The sequence below is a fragment of the Aythya fuligula genome, chromosome 2 (assembly GCF_009819795.1).
Source record: "Aythya fuligula isolate bAytFul2 chromosome 2, bAytFul2.pri, whole genome shotgun sequence".
Lineage (NCBI taxonomy): Eukaryota > Metazoa > Chordata > Aves > Anseriformes > Anatidae > Aythya > Aythya fuligula.
Window position 1 is genome coordinate 3314464 of NC_045560.1, and position 19181 is coordinate 3333644.

At 41.8% G+C, this 19181-nt stretch overlaps 1 protein-coding gene across 1 annotated transcript in view; it reads left to right on the forward strand.

The window, feature by feature from the left end:
- Window positions 1-19181, forward strand: part of OBSCN (obscurin, cytoskeletal calmodulin and titin-interacting RhoGEF) — a 175207-nt gene that overhangs the window by 92878 nt on the left and 63148 nt on the right. The window contains exons 62-72 of the mRNA XM_032182181.1: window positions 381-650; window positions 1160-1426; window positions 2447-2713; window positions 3631-3897; window positions 4589-4861; window positions 8381-8647; window positions 10689-10961; window positions 12166-12438; window positions 14146-14433; window positions 15878-16150; window positions 17315-18670. Coding sequence (XP_032038072.1) covers window positions 381-650; window positions 1160-1426; window positions 2447-2713; window positions 3631-3897; window positions 4589-4861; window positions 8381-8647; window positions 10689-10961; window positions 12166-12438; window positions 14146-14433; window positions 15878-16150; window positions 17315-18670 — 4074 coding nt within the window. The remainder of the gene's footprint in view (window positions 1-380; window positions 651-1159; window positions 1427-2446; window positions 2714-3630; window positions 3898-4588; window positions 4862-8380; window positions 8648-10688; window positions 10962-12165; window positions 12439-14145; window positions 14434-15877; window positions 16151-17314; window positions 18671-19181) is intronic.

Genomic DNA, 19181 nt, shown 5'->3' on the forward strand with positions numbered 1-19181 from the left:
GAAATGGGTCTTTAGTCAATGGTTTAATGTTAACATCACCTACTAAAATCTGTTTACAATGTTTTCACAATACATATATTGCATATAAAAATGTGTGTCTATTATTTATATACACAATATAGTATTGCATGCATACTTTTTAGACTATCACATGTATGTACATAATACATATGCACACATAAATGCATATATAATGTATATGTAAGAGTAACGTATCACACTATGTATGCCCATACATGTAGTGTCTAGTGCCTTGGGGCCATTAGTTCTTTCAAATAATACAGTACTGTCAAGAACGAGCATAACAAAATGTTTAACCTAGGAAAATAGGAGGCTTCACTTGAAAATAGATATCAAACTCTGTTGACCTTTTCATAAAGAACCAGCAGCAACCATAGTGGAGATGCTGAAGGACGTCACTTCATATGAAGGAGAAGATGCAGTGTTTGAATGCAGGCTGTCGCGAGAAACAACCCAGGATGCTCAGTGGTTCCTGGGAGATGTTCCCTTGCAATCCAATGAAATGAATGAGATCAGAGTCCAAGGGACACGTCACACTTTGATCCTGAGAAAGGTGACACTAGAAGACTGCGGGCCTATCAGTTTCAAAGTTGGGCAGCATACCTCAGGAGCACAGCTAACTGTCAAAGGTGAGCAGCTTCCTTCCAGGAAGAAAGGTTTAGGAGCTACTGGTAAGCACTGCTGATATTGCCTTAGTTTCTGGTGGTGTGTATGTGGGAGCAAGGGTCTCTGGAAATCTCGGAAGATTCAGCTAAAATAATTTAGGCATTAAAGATTTAGACATGCACATCTGAGCTAGTCATTTTAGACCTTTTCACAGTCTGTAGAGCAAAGCAGACATCCTCTGAGGACCACCCAACTTATCCTGAAACAAGCATCTAAGATATGTCATAATCAATGCTGAAGAAAGTCAAGAATATTCTCTGAATTAATTTCCTGCTCAGGATGTTTTCAGAAATTTGCTCTGATAAACCTTTCATTAAATTCTATAGAATGATTTTGAAAGGTTGGCTGTCAATACTTATCTTGTTTGTTCCCCTTTTATCATGTTCAAAGTACAACTCTGGGCACTCAGTTCTGATCTGGGGCAGTGCCGGATTCCCCATTTGCAGCAGTGTCTGTACCGTCTTCCCCACAGTTGCTCCAGTCACCTTTGTAAAGGCCCTGCACAATTTGGAGCTGCAGGAGGGCAGCACGGCTCAACTGTGCTGCGAGGTGTCCAAGCCCGACATCCCCGTGGAGTGGAAGAAAGGCACGTCTGTGATCCACTCCAGCCAGAAGTGCAGCATCAAGCGGGAGGGGAATGTGCACACGCTGCTCATTCACGATTTGAACCGTGAGGACTCGGGAGAATACAGCTGCCACACAGCTGATGGGAAGACCACAGCCAAGCTAGAAGTTAAAGGTATGATTTTCTCTTTGCTCAGCAGTTGCAAGACCACAGCTGGAAGAGTACATTCACATTTTTGGAGCTAGCCAGTACAGGAAAGACATTGAGGAACTGGAGCAAGTGCAGCAGAAGGACTGGAGAACATGAAGTAGGACTAGAGGGAATGGCCTCAAGTTGTACCAGGGGAGGTTCAGGTTGGAAAAGAGGAGACATTTCTGCTCAGCAAGAGCAGTCAGGCATTGGGACGGGTTGCCCAGGGGGGTGGTGGAGTCACCATCCCTGGGGGTGTTCAAGGAAAAGTTGGACGTGGCACTTAGGGACATAATTTAGTGGGGTGATATTGGTACTGGGTGATGGTTTGACCAGATGATCCTGAAGGTCTTTTCCAAGCTTAATAATTCTAAGTATAAGGAAAGGCAGGGGCAGATGATTTTGTTCAGCTTGGAGAAAAGAAAAGAGAAAAGAGAAAAGAGGGACCTCGTTGCTGTATGCAACTACCTAATGGGAGTCTATAGAGAAGAGAGAGACAGACTTTTCTTGGGATACCCAGTAAAGAGATGAGGGGCAACAAGTACAAGCTGCATCAAAAGAAATTTGGATATATATATTTATATTTAATTAGGAAGACTAGGATAAAAACAAGCAACCTTTCACAATGAAGGGGTGGTCATTTTGGGGGCTTCAAAAATGAATATTGAAGTTAGGTGGGAATTTTTTTTGCAGAAAAAAAAAAAAAAAAAGAGAAAATAAACTTTAGAATATGGGGAAAGAAATGCAACTCCTGTAGAACTGATTTTTTTCCTACTGGTTATCTCCTCTTCCTCCTTCTCCACCTCCTCTGTCTGGTTCAGAACTAGACAACCCTCTGCAGGTAAACACAGACAAAATTGTACATGAAATTCATGAATGGTGCTACCATTCCAGTTCTTACCCATACCTTAAAAACAAAACATTCCTATATTTTATATTTTATATTCTATATTTTATATTTTCATTTTGCCTGTTTGTTCCCTTTGCACCGTTCTCCCTTTCAAGCCCTACCCGTGCTTTTCAAACACTGGCTGAAAAATGAGGAGGTGGAGGAAGGGCGCACAGCTGTGCTGCACTGTGAGCTGACGAAGCCCAACGCACCTGTGGAGTGGAGGAAAGGAAATACCGTGCTGCACTCAAACGACAAGTACGAGATCCGGCAAGAGGGGACACGTGCTGAGCTCTTCATCTACGATGCTGAGGCTCAGGATGCTGGGGATTACACATGCGACTCGGGGGATCAACAGACCACTGCATCATTGCAAGTCAAAGGTAGGAGAAGCCTTGCCTGATGTCAGAGAATTTACAGCTGTGGTTGCCTTCTGTAGGGTTCAAATTTAAGTTTAGTCTCTGAATTGCTGTTAGCACTCCGTTATCTATGAATTTCAACTATAGGAATGGGTTTGATCCTCAGTCTGCTCTTTAAAGAAGAATATAGTATCTTCTAAACCCAATTCTCAGTTGCAATTTTGATCTTACCGTGGAAGTTGAGAGCAAAACTGCAGCTGCTGTTAATGGAGAGTACATACAAGAGAAAAAAAACTTGCCTTCTGATAGTCCTGGCAATAAAAGACAGGAGTATTTCACTAGGTATAGTATTTAGGTATAGTATTTCACTATACCTAAACCAGGCCCTTTTTAAATGAAGCCATTTGTATTTAGTTGTGCTCGAGCAGCCCAAGATCTGTGGCTCTTTGTCTTTTTCTAGTGAAAAGACAAAATTCTAGTAGCTATTCCTAGCTACTGGATTTCATATTTTTATTAATTTTATACTGAACGCTGTGTATTTTAATTCAGACAACAAGATCATGCTTCTAGGTCCTGAGCTTAGCCCCCATAACCAGCATTTTGCTCAGTGCGTGGTTTCAGTGATTCAACGTCCAAATTGCTGTTACTGGTAATTTTGTACCTCTAATTGTTTACACTGGAAATTATTGTTATGCACACGTGAAGTCCCTTCTACAACCCATGACCTCTGCCAATCCTTTATGGGGCAGTAGTGGTCATCTTCACACCAGCAGCGTCATGAACGTCTGCTAAGGCACAACTCGAACATCCTGCTCTGGGCTTGGCATTCCCAACTGGCAAATTGTGGTTCAGAAAGATGGGGAATGCCAAGCTGGAGAAAGGAGCATGCAAGTCACTCACCCCTGACCCATGTTACTGTTGTGGATGCTTCTCCACTGTAGTACTACCTGTACTGTTTAATGAAGAACTGAAAAATGTGGAGTCTGAAGAAGGGGGAACAGCTATCTTGCACTGTGAGATCTCCAAGCCAGGCGCCCCCGTTGAGTGGAGAAAAGGAGGGGTCGTCATTCAGCCCAGCGACAAGTATGAGATGAAGCTGAAAGGCAGCATTGCCGAGCTGATCATCCACGGCGTGGAGCCCGATGACTGCGGGGATTATACCTGCAGCACGGGATACGAGATCACCACAGGTTCTGTGTACGTGCAAGGTAAGACAAAACTTGGTGGGAACCCTCTGATTTTGCTGCCTGAATTTCTTACAAAAATCTTTGGCAGTAACTGCCCAAACTTGTCACAGATGCAAACAGTTGAAACTCCGTTCATTTCTTCCCTGATTTCAGTGAAGACATAAACATTTACATTCAGGCTGGGGTTGGACTAATGTGTATAAAATAGCGTAATTCAAGGTAGTGACTGTACTGTGCACCAGTGGTACTGCTTAAAACCATTTGCTTGGAGTAACTGTTATGAAAAATACTGAAATTCACATTATTATTCATTATGGCTTCTATCATTGTTGATACTTGTATAACTTTTTTACTAGACTGAACATAAATATCCTGTTTAACTTTTAAGCTTACTGTCCACCTTGCACTGCATACAAATGTCAGTGTGGATGGCTACAACACACAGGACAGCCAGGAACTAGTAATGGAATGGTGTCCTTTCAGTGAAACAGTTTTTGCAGACACACACTGCCTTGCAAGTGGGTGAAGGATGGAAGGCGTTTTCTCAGTCCCTTAAAGAAATTTAAACTCTTTTTTATTCCCTGGAACAGCATTACAAATTCAGTTCTCCTGGACAACTTGCACTGTTGCTTAGATTAATTCTGCAAGAAGGAACTTGTGTATGTTTACGCTTGTGTTTTCCTTTGGCACCTTCTCTTGCTCTGTTATACAGAAGAAGAAGCAGTCATAGTTTCTGGTTTAAAGAACACAGACGTCTTTGTGGGTGAGTCGGCCACGTTCACCTGCGAGCTCTCACACCCGGGCGTGAAGAATGTACAGTGGTGGCTCGACGGATCTCCCCTTCACAACAACTTTGTGACTGAAATCTCTGAGCAGGATGGGATAATCCACACTTTAACCCTAAATGATGTGGCGTGCCACGACTCAGGCACTGTCACCTTCAGAGCTGGGTCTCTTATATCTTCCGCTAAATTATTAGTCAAAGGTATTTCGTTGTTAGATAGACAAAGATGGCCATCTCTGGAACTGCTCAGTGCACTAGTGCTTCTGCCTTCCTGGCTACCCTTACTAAATCTCTCCACGATTCTTCTGTGGCATGATAATCCCACAGCTCTTCACTTCTCCAAGTCACCCACACTCACTCCAGAAGTCTTGTAGGTACGAGCACATCAACTTTTTCAACTTTTTGAATGGTTCATGTGAAGAAGGGTGGCAGGGCTACTGCTTTCACTGGACTTCTCAATGGAGCTGAACATACATAGGAGAAGAAACTGTGTTTTCACCACTGTGCCTGATTTTTATCTCTCTTCAACCTTTTTTTTTTATAATACCACAAAAAAAATGTGTGGCTGGAAATTCCCAGAGTTGATCACTGTGCTGCTCCATAGCTGGGTTACTGGTACTGAGCTCAGCATATTCTTGAGACAAGATCTTGTGCTTATATGCCAATGGCTTCAGAGCTCATTCTGGAAACCAAATGGTATATGGCATTGCAGTAACCCAGAGACAAAGAGAGCCTCATTTCTTGATTGCCAGAAAACTAATGGTCATCACTGTACTACCAAAACCTTGTCTGCTGAATGAATATTTTTCTCATTTGGTAAGGGTAGCCAAAAACTGCAAATAACACTGAGCTCCAGACTTCGTGGTAAAGCAAGCTGCTTCCCATCCAGCCCCTTTATAGCCATTGGGAAAATTTGTTATTTGTCAGAAAAAAAAAAAGTAACACTTATTCATTGTTTGGAAAAGGGATTTATATATATAAATATATATGACATATTGATATGAAGGGATAAGCATTGTATATTAAAATCTACCCCCAAGCTATTCACCATAACAGGAATGAACAACAATATGAAATTGAATCAGTGATTTATTTCTCCTCTATCTAATGTGTCTCTTGTACATTCAGAAAATGTAACTCTATGCAGAGATAAAATACCAATTAATTTTTACTAATATCAGAGTCATCTAGCACCAAGACAACATGTAAAACCCACAAACCCCATGTCCATGTGTATGACTTTTGAGTTTCATGTTTCCCGACACAGAATTTGGTTCCAAGTTCTCTAGGCAAAGAACTCCACTGGGCATAAAGCATAAACTAAAAATAAATGCATCATGAGGTATCCTACTTAGCCAGATAAAGGGATCCTGAGAACTTTTAATTTCACAGAGTCACAGAATCGTTGATATTGGGACCTCTGGAGATCATCTCATCCAACCCCACAGTTCATACTACTACACACGTGTGTGGATATTTTGTGCTTCCATTAAGGCAAGATGTGAACATGAATCACAGTAGCCTATGACTATCATTGGATTAGGATGAGAGAAGTATTTAAAATACACCCCAACTGCACTGTGCTCAGGAACATTTGATTTAACAGGAAAGTAAAAACTAGTAAAATTCCAACTGTGCTTGTACTAAAAGCCACTTTCCTGCATTTTATTTTGGCCAGAGATTTAGAAATGGATCTTTCTTCAAATTAGGCATATTTCAATCTATCTAGCTATCCATGGTTTGTTCTTCATCAAGTAACAAGTTGTTTTTCTCTCCGTTCCACATGTCCCATTCTCATCATGTAAGACATGCTTATAACTGGAGATATTTTATAATAAGTGAGATCTTAGGGCAGGTTCTTCAACCTTCACAGTATCACTGCCCTAGAACTGCATTCATTCAACCGCCCAGCATGACAACATCTTCATATAGGAGAAGGTAGAAAATGGGACAAGTTTAAAAGATCTGCAGCCTTCTGACCCCTTGGGCAGAGGGAGAATTACAGACCCCAGTGCAACTCTTTGGCTCCTAAGACTCAAGGAGCTTCCTGCTGCTCTGCAAGGGCAAATAGGGCCACCAAGATCTTATCCCAGCAGTGGGACAGTGTGATTGGGCAATGGAAGCAGGACACCTTCCTTCTTCAAGACCACAGGTGACATTTGCTACAAGGAGCACGCCTGCATCTTATGAGATGGGATGGTAGTGTACTACCCTGGTTGCAAAGATACCTTCTTGCTTCTTCAGTCCTGGTTTAGCAAAACATCTCCAGGATCTGCCATTGATCTTCCTCTCCTTAAACACACAGACAGACTCACAGAGTGGTAAAGGGACTTAGAGAGCAGGAGCAAGACTTGCAACAACTTTCTAAGAGACATTAATAAAATTGTCTTTGCTTCCCAAGGTCTGTCAGTAACATCCCAAGTCCTCCACCCAATGCACCAGTTTTAAGAGGAGCATTCCAGGCAGAGATACAGTGTAGTTTATTCTAGCCAGTTTGTGAACTGGCTAGAATTTGAAATTTTTTAGCTTTCTCTGACTGCCATCTTTTTATGTCCCCTTGTAGTATCAGTAGCCCTACCAAGATTTTAAGGAGGTGATGTGGTTCTGCTGAGAAGGATATTGCAGGGACACTTTTCAGACTCCATTGAGATTTTTCTTTTCAGTATATATTTTGCAGTTGTATGCAGGTGGTCCAATTCGACATCTCAGGAGACACTCCTGGGCTGCTTTGGAAGCTCACAGTATTTTGAGGTTAGATTTATTTACCGTCCTGAACCTGCCTTTCAAGAAGCAGAAATAGCCTTTTAAAAGAAAGACACCAATTGTTTAAAACAACCTCATGGATCTCACCATCTTCAGAGGAGCTGCCTATCCCGCTGCTCCCAGCATTCTGGGGGCTCGCAATTTGAGATTTCAGTTGTTGGCAGGTGAGAATTCAGTTGGTTCACACAGCTGAGTCTCTAGATCACCTACTGTAAAGGAAACAGCATATTATTTTTACCCAAATTATGTCTCCTACAGAGGAACACATAGCTAATCAAAATATCAAGTTCCTCTCTCCTGTGAAGTGCCCTTTTTTGTTACAACTGACCTGGAATTTCGCTCCCCATACTTCCAAAGGCATCTGACACATTACCATCACCAGCACAGGACAGGAATGAATATCTACATTTGAGCACTGGACTTTTTTTCAATGAGTGGTTGCTGTCTGCTCATACAGAAGGAGCCTCCCATGGCATTTTCTTGTGGCTGTGAGGCTGCACATCCAGGGAACCACTCTCAGCATCCCATCCACAGCTCTCCTGTCTCACACCTGCACTCCTGGCACGTTCTGGGAAGCAGAACTGGTTCACGCTCCCTGCTTCCTAGTCTAGATGGTGTCTCAACCATGCTGGGAGGAAAACTAAGCCTAGAGGGACTCCCAGCAGATATTCTGTACAGAGGTTCATATTCAGAGCTATTAAAGTGCTGGCCTTAATTGTCGGTGGCCCATGCTCCAGCATGATAGTTGTATTATAACGTGCCACTTTTGCTTCGGTCCTGCTTGATGCTGATACAAACACAGACTAAACTGCTAATGCCCAGTGTGCCCAGCCAGCTTCCTGCTTGCACCTTCACTCTGCTTGCTTCCCATGGGCTCTGTGCTTGACAGAAGTCTCTAAGTTGCTGTTTCCATGAGGATGCACTAATGCATGTCCTTCCTGACGTGTTGGTTGACAGATCCAACCATTGAAGTGGTCAGTCCCATGCAGGATATAACTGTTGATGAAGATGGCACAGCAGAGTTCATATGCCAGTACTCTAGGCCAGTGCACGCCATATGGAAGAAAAATGATCAGGAAATACATGCAGATGGGCAGCGAGTGATTATCGATCAGGACTGGAATGTAAGCATGCTAATAATTAAACCTACGGTACCAGAAGACAGTGGCATCTATTCTTGTGAAGCTGAAGGCACTAAAGTGATGGCTGCACTTGATGTTCAAGGTGAGGTCTTCCAGCCAAAGAGGAAGACTATCATGGCTTCCCAATAAAAGGTGGAAAAATCATGGCAGCATCTCGCAATAAGTGACACATTAGAACCCTCTCTTTGGTGTTCACTCCATTGCTGATAATTAAAAGTTAAAAGTAGTTAAAATAAAAGTAGTTGGGAGTTAATGGGAATTGAATATGAAGCTGCAGCATTTCACTAGAGCTTAGTTCTAATTAATGCTCACTCATTACACCACTTACGCATCACACCCCTTCAACAAGGAACCAGATCTGGCTGAAACATCAGTGCAATGGGATATGTCCTGCTGATTTATTGTGGACCCACAGACATAATGTTGGCCCAAAGCAATAATAAGAATACTTTCTCCTGTTAGGGAGTGATTTTTACACACAGTATGCTCTAAAACTAGTAGCTAATAAAAGGTGTGATTTTTTTTTTAATGGCTAAGTTATCATGGTATTTTACCTGCCTCAAATACCAATTAGTTGGGAAATACCACCTCACTTGTAATCAGCATTTGTAAGGGATTTTTTCCCTGAGAATCAGCAAATAAAAAGGTTAATAATAGGTTTATGATTTTCTGTTGATGTCTTTTAATTTTTTTTCTGCTGTTTGCATATGGAATTCTTATTTTCAGTCCCCGGGTGAATTAGTTCAATCAGCAAGGACAGGGGTTCTGATTTGATTTCTGAATTATCATGTTTTGTTAGGCAAAATTATGCCTTTTTGCCTAATCAGAGCTGTGAGTATAGAACAGCAGCATATTATTAACTATAGTATTTTCTACATTGATAAGCACTTTGCATTTTAGGGATTTAAAAAGATATTAATGAATGTAATCTAAAAATATCCCAGAGGAGGTAGAGGTAGGATCTACAATTATCTGCTTTTCATAGTTAGGAAAAGTAGTGCTCCAAAAATACACACAGAAACAGCTTGGCTCCATTCTAACAAAATCATACTTTTGCTAAGGATTTACAAAACCCTCATTGTCCTCCATAAGTAAAAATATCATAAAATACAGAACTGTTTCAGTTATTCATGATTTTATTTTTTTTTTGAGTAAATAATTTGTCATTATTTTTTACTTTGTTTAGATCAATTCTAGGTAATAGCTATAGAGATCCTAACCAGGAATGTCTCAGGTCATTGGTTTATATTATGGATCATAATTGATATGACAATATGACCGTTGTATGGTATCTGTGTAAACTGTATATACCTAACTGTGGGTTCCCACTGCTGTGCATATAATTTGTCCATGTAGTTGGTCTAACAGAAATTATATTTGCAAGCACCAGCCCATGCTTAATTTTGCATCAGGCTGGCTGCTTTTGTGCAAATACCAACCAATGCATGCAGCGACTATGCAGGCAAGTGGGGTGTGTAGGTATAGGCATGTTTCTGAGTGCACAATTAACCACACATGCATGAGAAAATAAAGCTAATACATTATCATAGAGCTTTTATAATAATTCACAAATTTGCTCTTCAAAATACTGTTAATATAGATTTTAATTCTTTGCATGCTTCCAAGGAGCAGACTTGCAAAACGTGTTGTTAACTCCGATGACAGTCACTACAGCTTTGCCAGCCGTAATATTCTCTTGTGCTTGCTTTGCATGGCAGAAAGGCTGCATCGTGAGCTGCCAGTTGGTTCACATCTCCCCAGCTCTGGAGATGACCATACTGCCTGGGAGATCTGGGGGAACTGTGCCTGTTGTGAGACAGAAGGACACCAACATTTTTTCTTTATTTGCAAAAACAGAAGTCGGGCTTCTGGAGGAAGTTTAAATAAAATGCTAGTGGTCCTAGGGGTTCATCATTATTTTTAAACCATTAAAATGTTTTTAAATATATTTTTATGTTACAGCCTGGTTGAAAATAACTGCTAAGCCTTCAAGCACACTTTATCACATCGCTGTGCTTTCCATCAGCTTTTCAGGAGTGGGAGTCATCTGGTACTCCAAGGCTTGTTGATGTTCAGCTGTGCATAGCAGCCCACTAATACCCTTTGGTTTCTTTCCTTGCTAGCCAAGAACAGCATTGTCCAGGGCCTGGAAAATGTAGAAGCAGTGGAAGGAGGAGAAGCCCTGTTTGAATGCTACCTTTCCAAGCCCGAGTGCTGTGATTACAACTGGCTGATTGATGATGAGCCTGCCAAAACTACGGAAAACACTGAGATGGTTTATTTTGAAAATGGGCGCAGGCATCTGCTGCTGCTCAAGAACCTGACTCTCCAGGACAGCTGCAGGGTGACTTTCATGTGCAGCGACGCCGTGACCTCAGCCTTCCTGACAGTGAAAGGTAACTGAAGCAAGTGTTGCATGGGGAGGCTTAAACTTCTAGTTGGACAGGGCAAATTAACCATGAACATATTATGAAGGGCACAGAGGAAAGGCATAAGCTGCTTTCTTTTTATCTGACTTTTCTTCCCACACAATAGATGGATGATATTTTTAAAATGTCCTTTTTTTTTTTTCCTTGTTCTGTATGCCATGACATAGGTATAAGCAGCATCAGCTGGCAGTTAACAGCAAATGACTGTCTTACTGTCTTACAATTGTCATTTTTCTGCTGAGTTGAGTTGTGTTTGTATTTAAATCAGAGCTTCAGAGATGAGTTATATCAGCAACAATATTATCTCTGTATCCTAGTATTTTATGCTCTTAAACTGATCAGAATCCCTTTCTAACTACAAGAACAGCCATCCTTAGCATGGTTTCTTCTTGCCACATGTCCTATCATTGGTAAGATGCTCTGGAAGGGTACAAAATGTCATGTAAGGTGCCAGGTGTAGTCTTATCAGGCTGTGGTTGCTCAATCCATTCATTCAAGCTAGTTGTGAGGAGCCACCTGATTTCTTTACAACTCTTAACAAACCCAATTGTCTCTGCACTGCTGCCTTATGCGTTCTCCACTTGCATCGAGACATCGGGAGCATGAATCACCTTGGGTAACTGTAGGCAAATCTGTGAATTCAATAAATCCGTTTGTCCTAGATTCCTGCTGTACTTTGTAGGGAATTGAGGTATGTTCATAGCGTAATTCAAATGGTGAGTCATGCCTTGCAAATACGGATGTCATAGAGATATAGGATCCTACGGGCAAGTAATGCACTTCTCCACATTTTCATGGCAGCATTCACAAATCGTTCAGTAAGGAGAACAGACAAAAGCAGCCATTTCAGATTTGTGAATTCAGATAGTGAAAAGCCCTGCAAGTTCCCTTAAGTAACTCCACTGTATTTTTCTGCTACTTGGAAAAGAAAGACATTGCTTAGTTGATTTTTTTCTCCTGAAAGTTTTGTGAAGTTTCAGACCCCAGTGATATCATCTGTTCTAGTGATATACATAACCTCCCTTTTAATGATCTCCTTGGTCTCTGGGACCTGGCTGTCCAGAGATTCAACACAAATATTCACAGCATCTTTTACCTGTTTTTGTTGTTTAATTTACCTGTTTTACCTGTTTTGTTGTTTAATTGAGGGTCTAATTATTTTCATCCATAGGATGGCGCCTGAAGATCTTGCAGCCTCTCACTGATGTGGAAGTCTCTCCAGGGGAGAAAGCTACATTTAGCTGTGTTCTAAGTGAAGCTGTGCCAATTAATGAAGTTACCTGGTATATTAATGACATGGAGATCCAATCAGATGAGGACTGGGATGTACAAGCAGATGGAAACAAATACAAACTTATTCTGAGAAAAGCTCAACCACATCATTCAGGAGAGGTGACCTTTGCTTCCAGGGAAATAATTGCATCAGCCAAGTTATCTGTTATAGGTAAGTTCATATGTTGTGTCTGTTGTTCTAGCCCTGTGGCACTTGAAATCTCAGACTTTGGCATTGAGCTACAACCTCAAATTTTCTAATCTTTGTACTGATTTTTTTCTCTTTGCCTTCCATGTCCCGAGGTAGTGTTCTTTGTCCGAGGAAATTCTTCAGGGCAACTTGTTCCTTGACCAGAAATAATTCAGCCCATCAGAATAAAATTAGACCAGGCTAGTGATGATAGAGGTGTTCACCAGCTTTCTTTAACTGCAGTCCTTTGTAAAGTGTAACACAATTACATTGAAATGAATTTATTCAGAGTTCAACATCACCTTCAGCAAACCCGTGGGCACAGGAAGGAGCTGCACTGGAGTGCATGTGGAAAAATTATCAAGGGCAGCAGAGAACCCTATGAAGTCTGCTAATCTACTCAAGTGCAAGGCAACCAATATTCCAGATTACTGAATTGCATATTATGATCTTTGTGTGCCTGAAATCCATGAAACTTGCACCTCGTACTTCAGAGATACATGAGTGAGAAGCTCTTGGAGTACTTTGTAAGTGGAGAAGACAATAGTTGCCAAATTCCCTTGAGGAGTATTTTAAACAAATGGTTTGACAATATCCATGCCGGCACCCAAAGGCTTGGCTCCTTCCCACAGTAGGATAGGTCAGTCATCCAGCAATGGTCATGCCAGCACAGCCCAGGGGTGGTAATGAGATAACTGCAATGTGTTTGAGCTGTATGCTGTACTTGAGACATTCAAGAGACACTGACTGACCATCCCTTCTTTAAATTATTTCAGGTAATCTGTTCTGTCTCTCTAATGACTGCTGAGACTTGAGAGATGCCTGATATCTTCCATTGAAAGCAGTTTTACGTTATTTTGGGCATTTACACTTCAGGAATTGTAAAATACTATCCTCATGAACTCCTGATGGCAGGTTTTGTAGATGAAATTTGGCTGAAAATATAGAAAAGAACTCTATATTATGTGGGAAGAAAAAACTGTGATGTTCAAAATTAAAGAATTGGCCGTTTTACTTTTAATTTATTGGTTTAGTACACGGTGGCAGGTCATTTACTTGGTAAATGCCATGAACTTGAAAACTAGAACTATTTCCAACTTCTAAGCCAAAGAGTAAACTAGATAAGGAACATTTTCCATTGTACTGAGTATGATTGTCAGTAGGCAGCCTGGTAGGATGCCACAGGATTCCATTATGTATTTATTTGTTACTGCCTGATGCTATGACACAAACAGCAATTACACAGAAATTAGGTGATTTGCTATTGAAGTTGCTTGAATTACTCTGTAGTCCAATGGTAACCTGATAGCCATCAAGGACAGACCTGAATGAAGAAAATCGAGGCCCAAATGTACTTGAAGCATTCGGCCAAGTTCCTAAATAACACACATAGTATAGGGTCATCTTTATTTTGAATTGGGTGAGACAAAGTATCACAATAATATGTGACATTAAGTGTCTGAGAGGGCAGCTAGAAAATAAATTTGTTGTTAGCAGTGTAGATAGTGCAGGAGAAGCCAGTGCACAGGTATGTCTCAGTCATGGGCATGCACCCCTCAGCTTTACCATGAGACAAACGGTGAATTTCTTGTGCTTCCTTTTCATTGCCTGTAGAAAGCTCTCAGATTGTTTTAGTATAAAGCAATATTGTTCTTATCATGCATCACCGGACCTCTGTTGTGCCTCCAGCCCACCCTGATCCCCCCGAAGAACCAGAAGTTTTAAGTAAGAACAGTCACTCTGTAACTCTGTCTTGGTACAAGCCGCTGAGCGATGGTGGTTGCGACATCCTAGGCTACAAAGTGGAGAGGAAAATCCCAGGTATTGGCTGGCAGTCATGCAGCAAGGGCATTATTCCAAACACAGAGTTTATCGTGGACGATCTCACCCCAGGTGAACCCTACAGATTCCGCGTCTCGGCTCTAAACAAAGTTGGGGCCAGCGAGCCGGTGCACTTCCCTCAAACAGTGCAGCTAGGTGAGAAAGGAGAGGTGCCCCCACGGAGGACTGCAAGCTGTTGTAGGCCTGTTTTGCATGGCATGTCTGCTTCTCCCGTCCCAGGTATCTCCTGGAAGAGTTCACTCTGCAACACCTTTCGGTGCTTTGCTGCCAACACAATACAGGAGAAAGAGCTTGGAAAAAAAATTGTTCTGGGCTGCCACAAAGCAAAACCTGCTGTGTTGTTAGTACTCGACCCTTATTTCTCCAACCTGCATCAAGCTGTCTTGCGGCCTGCACTGCATCCATGTGTTGTCCGGTGACCATGAGTTTCTTTTCTGGTGGAGTTCAGATGGAATGCATCAGGAGGGGCATGCTGGAATGTGTTTGTGGCAACCAAGACCCTGCTACTGAAGCTGTGATGGGCAATGTTGTCTTCTTCACCCATCTTCCTCTCTCTTTAAATTATTTGCATATCTTTTGTAATAACCCCCATGAAGGAGTGCTGAAGAACAGTTTCTTTGCTGTCTTTTGGTGTAACTTTGGAAGTGCCACTTTTGGAAGGCAGAGCCACTGCCTCAATCTTTCTTTTCTTGCAACTTCTGTGATAGCTGACTGCCCAGCAAATTCCTCAAAGTGAGAATAATGGTAATAAAAAAAAAAATCCTCTTTTGCTCTTAAGCTCGGATAGTCAATGATGGTTTTGCAACAAAAATTCCAGTGCGTCAGCTGGACCCTGATAACTCTGCATACGCTCACTTTGTCTACAACAAGTCCAAGGTATTTTGGGCGGTGGTTCCCTCACCCTGCTGAAATGAGCAGAGGGGTGGATCACACTCAGATGTGTGCTGCTTGCAGGAACTTAGCCATGTGCTGAGTCGTCAGGTCCCAGTCAACATCTGTGCGTTTGATGCATTTTTCTTGACTTCATTTTGAGCTTCAGTGACGTACAAACAGCATGTCATTGGCAAGAAGACAGTTTGTTGTTTTTTTTTTTTTTTGAGATATTCTTTATGATTTTTGAGATTTTTTAAACTTTTCCCAAACTAGCATAATTTTATTTTTTTTTCTTTCAGCACTTGGATGAATGTATCTTTTCATTATCTATTTTCTTTTTTATTCTTCTTCTTGTTTCTTTGTTTTTTTCACTTCTAAACATTAAGATCTTCTACAATCTGTAGGACTGCTAGAATACTGGTTGTGATGGGTAAATGAAAATCAGAAAATAAACACAGGAATGGAAAAAATGCAATGACTTTTGCATGTATATATTTAAGTGGAGCTAGTTTAACCCCTAGGAGAGCTTGTACAGTTTTGGAAGTGTAAACTTTGGATGCTGCCAGTGATTTTTTCCTTTTCTTTTGCTTGTCTACAGCAATTAAATGAAGGATGGACATTTCAAAGAGTGATCTGGAGTGCCTTAAAGTCAGATTGTGGTATGTTCTCTGTGTTAATTCACCTTTTTTTTTTTTTTTAATTGCAGAACCTACAGTTACAGTCACCCATCCTTTGGTAGGAGGATCAGTCTCAGAAGGGGACGTGGCTCGCCTGGAGTGCATATTATCAAGTGAAATCAAAGAGAGTGTGACGTGGCTGAAAGGAAAAGAACAAATACATGCTGGAGGGAGATATGAAATCATCTCCGATGGAAAAAAGCAAATACTCATTATCCATGCATTTAAACCTGAAGATCAGGACACATATACCTGCATGATTTCTCCAGAAGTCAAATCTGTTGCCAGCTTGTGTCTTGAAGGTACGGTGTGTGCATTCTGGTGCTGTTAAATCAGTTCTGTTTATGGACATCTAGGGATATCTCCACGGGTTGAACTGGAATTTGTTTTCTTTTACAAGCTATGTCTAAGATCTACAAAGAATTGTTATTTTCCTTTTTGGTATAGATCAGTAAATTCTTGAATTTCTAATAGTTTTGATCTGCTCACATAAGATTTTTCTGATGTTTAAGGTGGGATACAGTTGCCTCTACCTGGGTTTCTGGTGCTTTCTGAGATACCTTAGGGTATCCTACCTGGCTTTCAGCTACCACCTCAAAAAGCAAGGGTTCATTCATAGGTTCTGCATGATATCTGCCAGTCCCTGTCCTGGCCATCCCAAATGGCACTAGGTCATAGCACATAGGAAGGTGAATTGCAACCTTAACCTTCAATTGCCCACACATAGGCATCTAGTCCAACTGAGGTGCTTTAGGATACCGTCCCTGGACTCTATCTCCTTCTTTGGAGGGACCAAGATTACTCATAGGTGTTGTGTTGTATCTGCAAGCCATGTGAGAATGTCCCAAACAGCCTGGAGCACCTCCAGTGTCATTGGGCACCATACTGTGGCAGGTCAGTGAGTCACAGCTTTCAGACTTAGACAAATCTAACCCAGGGTATCCACTGGCAGGTACCTCCACTTGAAGGGAGTCTCACCTCCCATTACAGCCACTGGACATCTGTTCAAGACAGTTCATGGAGTCCTGTCTAGCTTTAAAACAGGGTGAGCATGAATAGCTTTCCAGGCTCCACTGGCAGTAGATATTCATCAACTGCAACATTTTAAAAGCTCATAAATTTATTCTAAAATATATACTCTAAAAGCTCTTTTTTTTTATTATTCAAATGTGTGAGGAAGAAAAATAGTTATTGTCTGGTCATTTCTTAGACACGTGCATAGAATCGCAGGATAGATGATGTTGAAAAGGACATCTGGTGTGTAGTACAACCTGCCCAAAGGAAGGTCACCCTGAACACGTTGCCCAAGATCATGTCCAGTTGTATTAAATTTATATTTTTTTCTCAACAAAACGCTTAGTTAAGTGCCACTGGTCCTCTTACGTCCAGACTTTAGAATAATGTTTCCATGTGCTTTTCAGAGCTTATTTTGTCTTTTAACATCTTATCAATTTAATTCTCCTCAGTGCCTACAGTGACAATGCTAAAAGAGATTGCCAGGGAAGCACCCCCTGCAAGCCAACAGGAAGAGCTGGTGGATGGCCATGTCCAGCCCAGGCTGCCCCCTGAGGCTGCACAGGAGGGAGACCTCCACCTCCTGTGGGAAGCTCTGGCCAAGAAACGCCGGATGAGCCGGGAGCCCACCTTGGATTCCATCAGTGAGGTGCCTGAAGAGGATGAGAAGCTCCAGAAGCTGAAGAAGGAGGAAGCAGAGATGTCTCACTATTACTCGGAGGAGTACTCCACGTGTGATGAGCTGGCCAGGACAGGGGAAGCAGATTTGTCCTTCACAAGCTCAGATGATGAGTCCAGAGCTGGGACTCCTTCACTAGTGAACTACCTCAAGAAAGCTGGAAAGAGAAGTGTCAGTGTTACTACCAAGGTTCAGTCCGTCTCCACAGGCAAATTATGGAAACAGTGGGAGAAATCCAGTGTGGAGACTGTTGTGGCTGCCCCGGCTGCTAAGCCAACTGAACCAGAAATAGCAGATTTAGATGATCCTTCCATGAACAAGGCTGCTGTGAAGATCCAGGCTGCTTTCAAAGGCTATAAAGTCAGGAAAGAGATCAAGCAACAAGAATGTCCAGTGTTTACTGAGACCTTCAGAGACTTCTGTGGAGAGCCTGGAAGCACTCTCCACCTTGAGTGTGTGGCCCACAGCAAAACTGACATGAAAGTCCGTTGGCTGAAAGATGGGGAAGAACTTTCGGATGGTCGCTACTATCATATAGATAACTACAGTGATGGGACCTGCTCTTTGATCATCACTGGCCTGGACAGGAAAGATGCAGGTAAATACACCTGTGAGGCATCTAATAAATTTGGGAAGGTTTCACATAGTGCCAAGGTGGTGATTGGCACGCAGGAACCTCAAGTGCTTCGTAAGGAGAAGCAAATTAAACAAAGCACTGATAGTGAGACAGAGAGCTCCTCTGGCAGCGAGCTGGATGATGCTTTCCGTAAAGCAGGAAGGAGACTTCATAGACTTTTCAGGGCCAAGATCTCAACGGAGATATCTGATGTGGAGGAAGAGCTCTTTGTCAGCGCGGATGAAGGGGACATAGATGTGGTTGACCATCAGACATATCGTGAGGATGACCAATACATTTACATCAAGTTTGAAATCTTGTCCGAGGCAAAAACTGCCGCCACTCGTTTCAGAGAGATGTTCGGTGCTCTGGGAATTCCTGTGGAGATTGACATTTTAGAACAGGGCCCTAAGAAAATTGAATTGCGTATTGGGAAAGCAACACCGCCTACCCCTGGGAAGTTTGCACCACCAGTAATGAGACCACCACCACCTTTGCTGACTTCTGATACAGGTAGGTAAAGCACATTTTTTTATTATTATTTGAAAAAGGCAGCAGGAACATGTCAGAATGTTCTCACTCGTGAATTAATTTCTAAAATTTTTGTTTTTAATTTTGTGTAGATATTTTCCTGGAAACTTTGCACTTTTGGAAAAAAAGATGAAGTTTTTGTTCTTTCTTGTATGTGGAGGGGAGGGCAGATCAGTGATGAAGGCAAGGGACTGCAAAGTATTCACTTATTTATAAAGCTGCTTTTCACAGTAGGAATGTCCCCTACTGTAATCAGAGTGCCATAAGTGCTATAAATTTATTGTTCTTACATCAATGAAACAGTTTCCAGAACAGTCCTGAGGAAGAAAAGACATTTTGAAAAGGGAAGGAACTAAGACTATGTTCCAGTTTGCAGCTGTGATTTTGCAATGCTTATGGTGGAATATCTTCACAGTGTTTTTCAGGGAGTTTCTTCTTGACTGTTATCACAGAACAAAGAAACTACTTTGCAATTTGAAGCCCTAAACCAGAA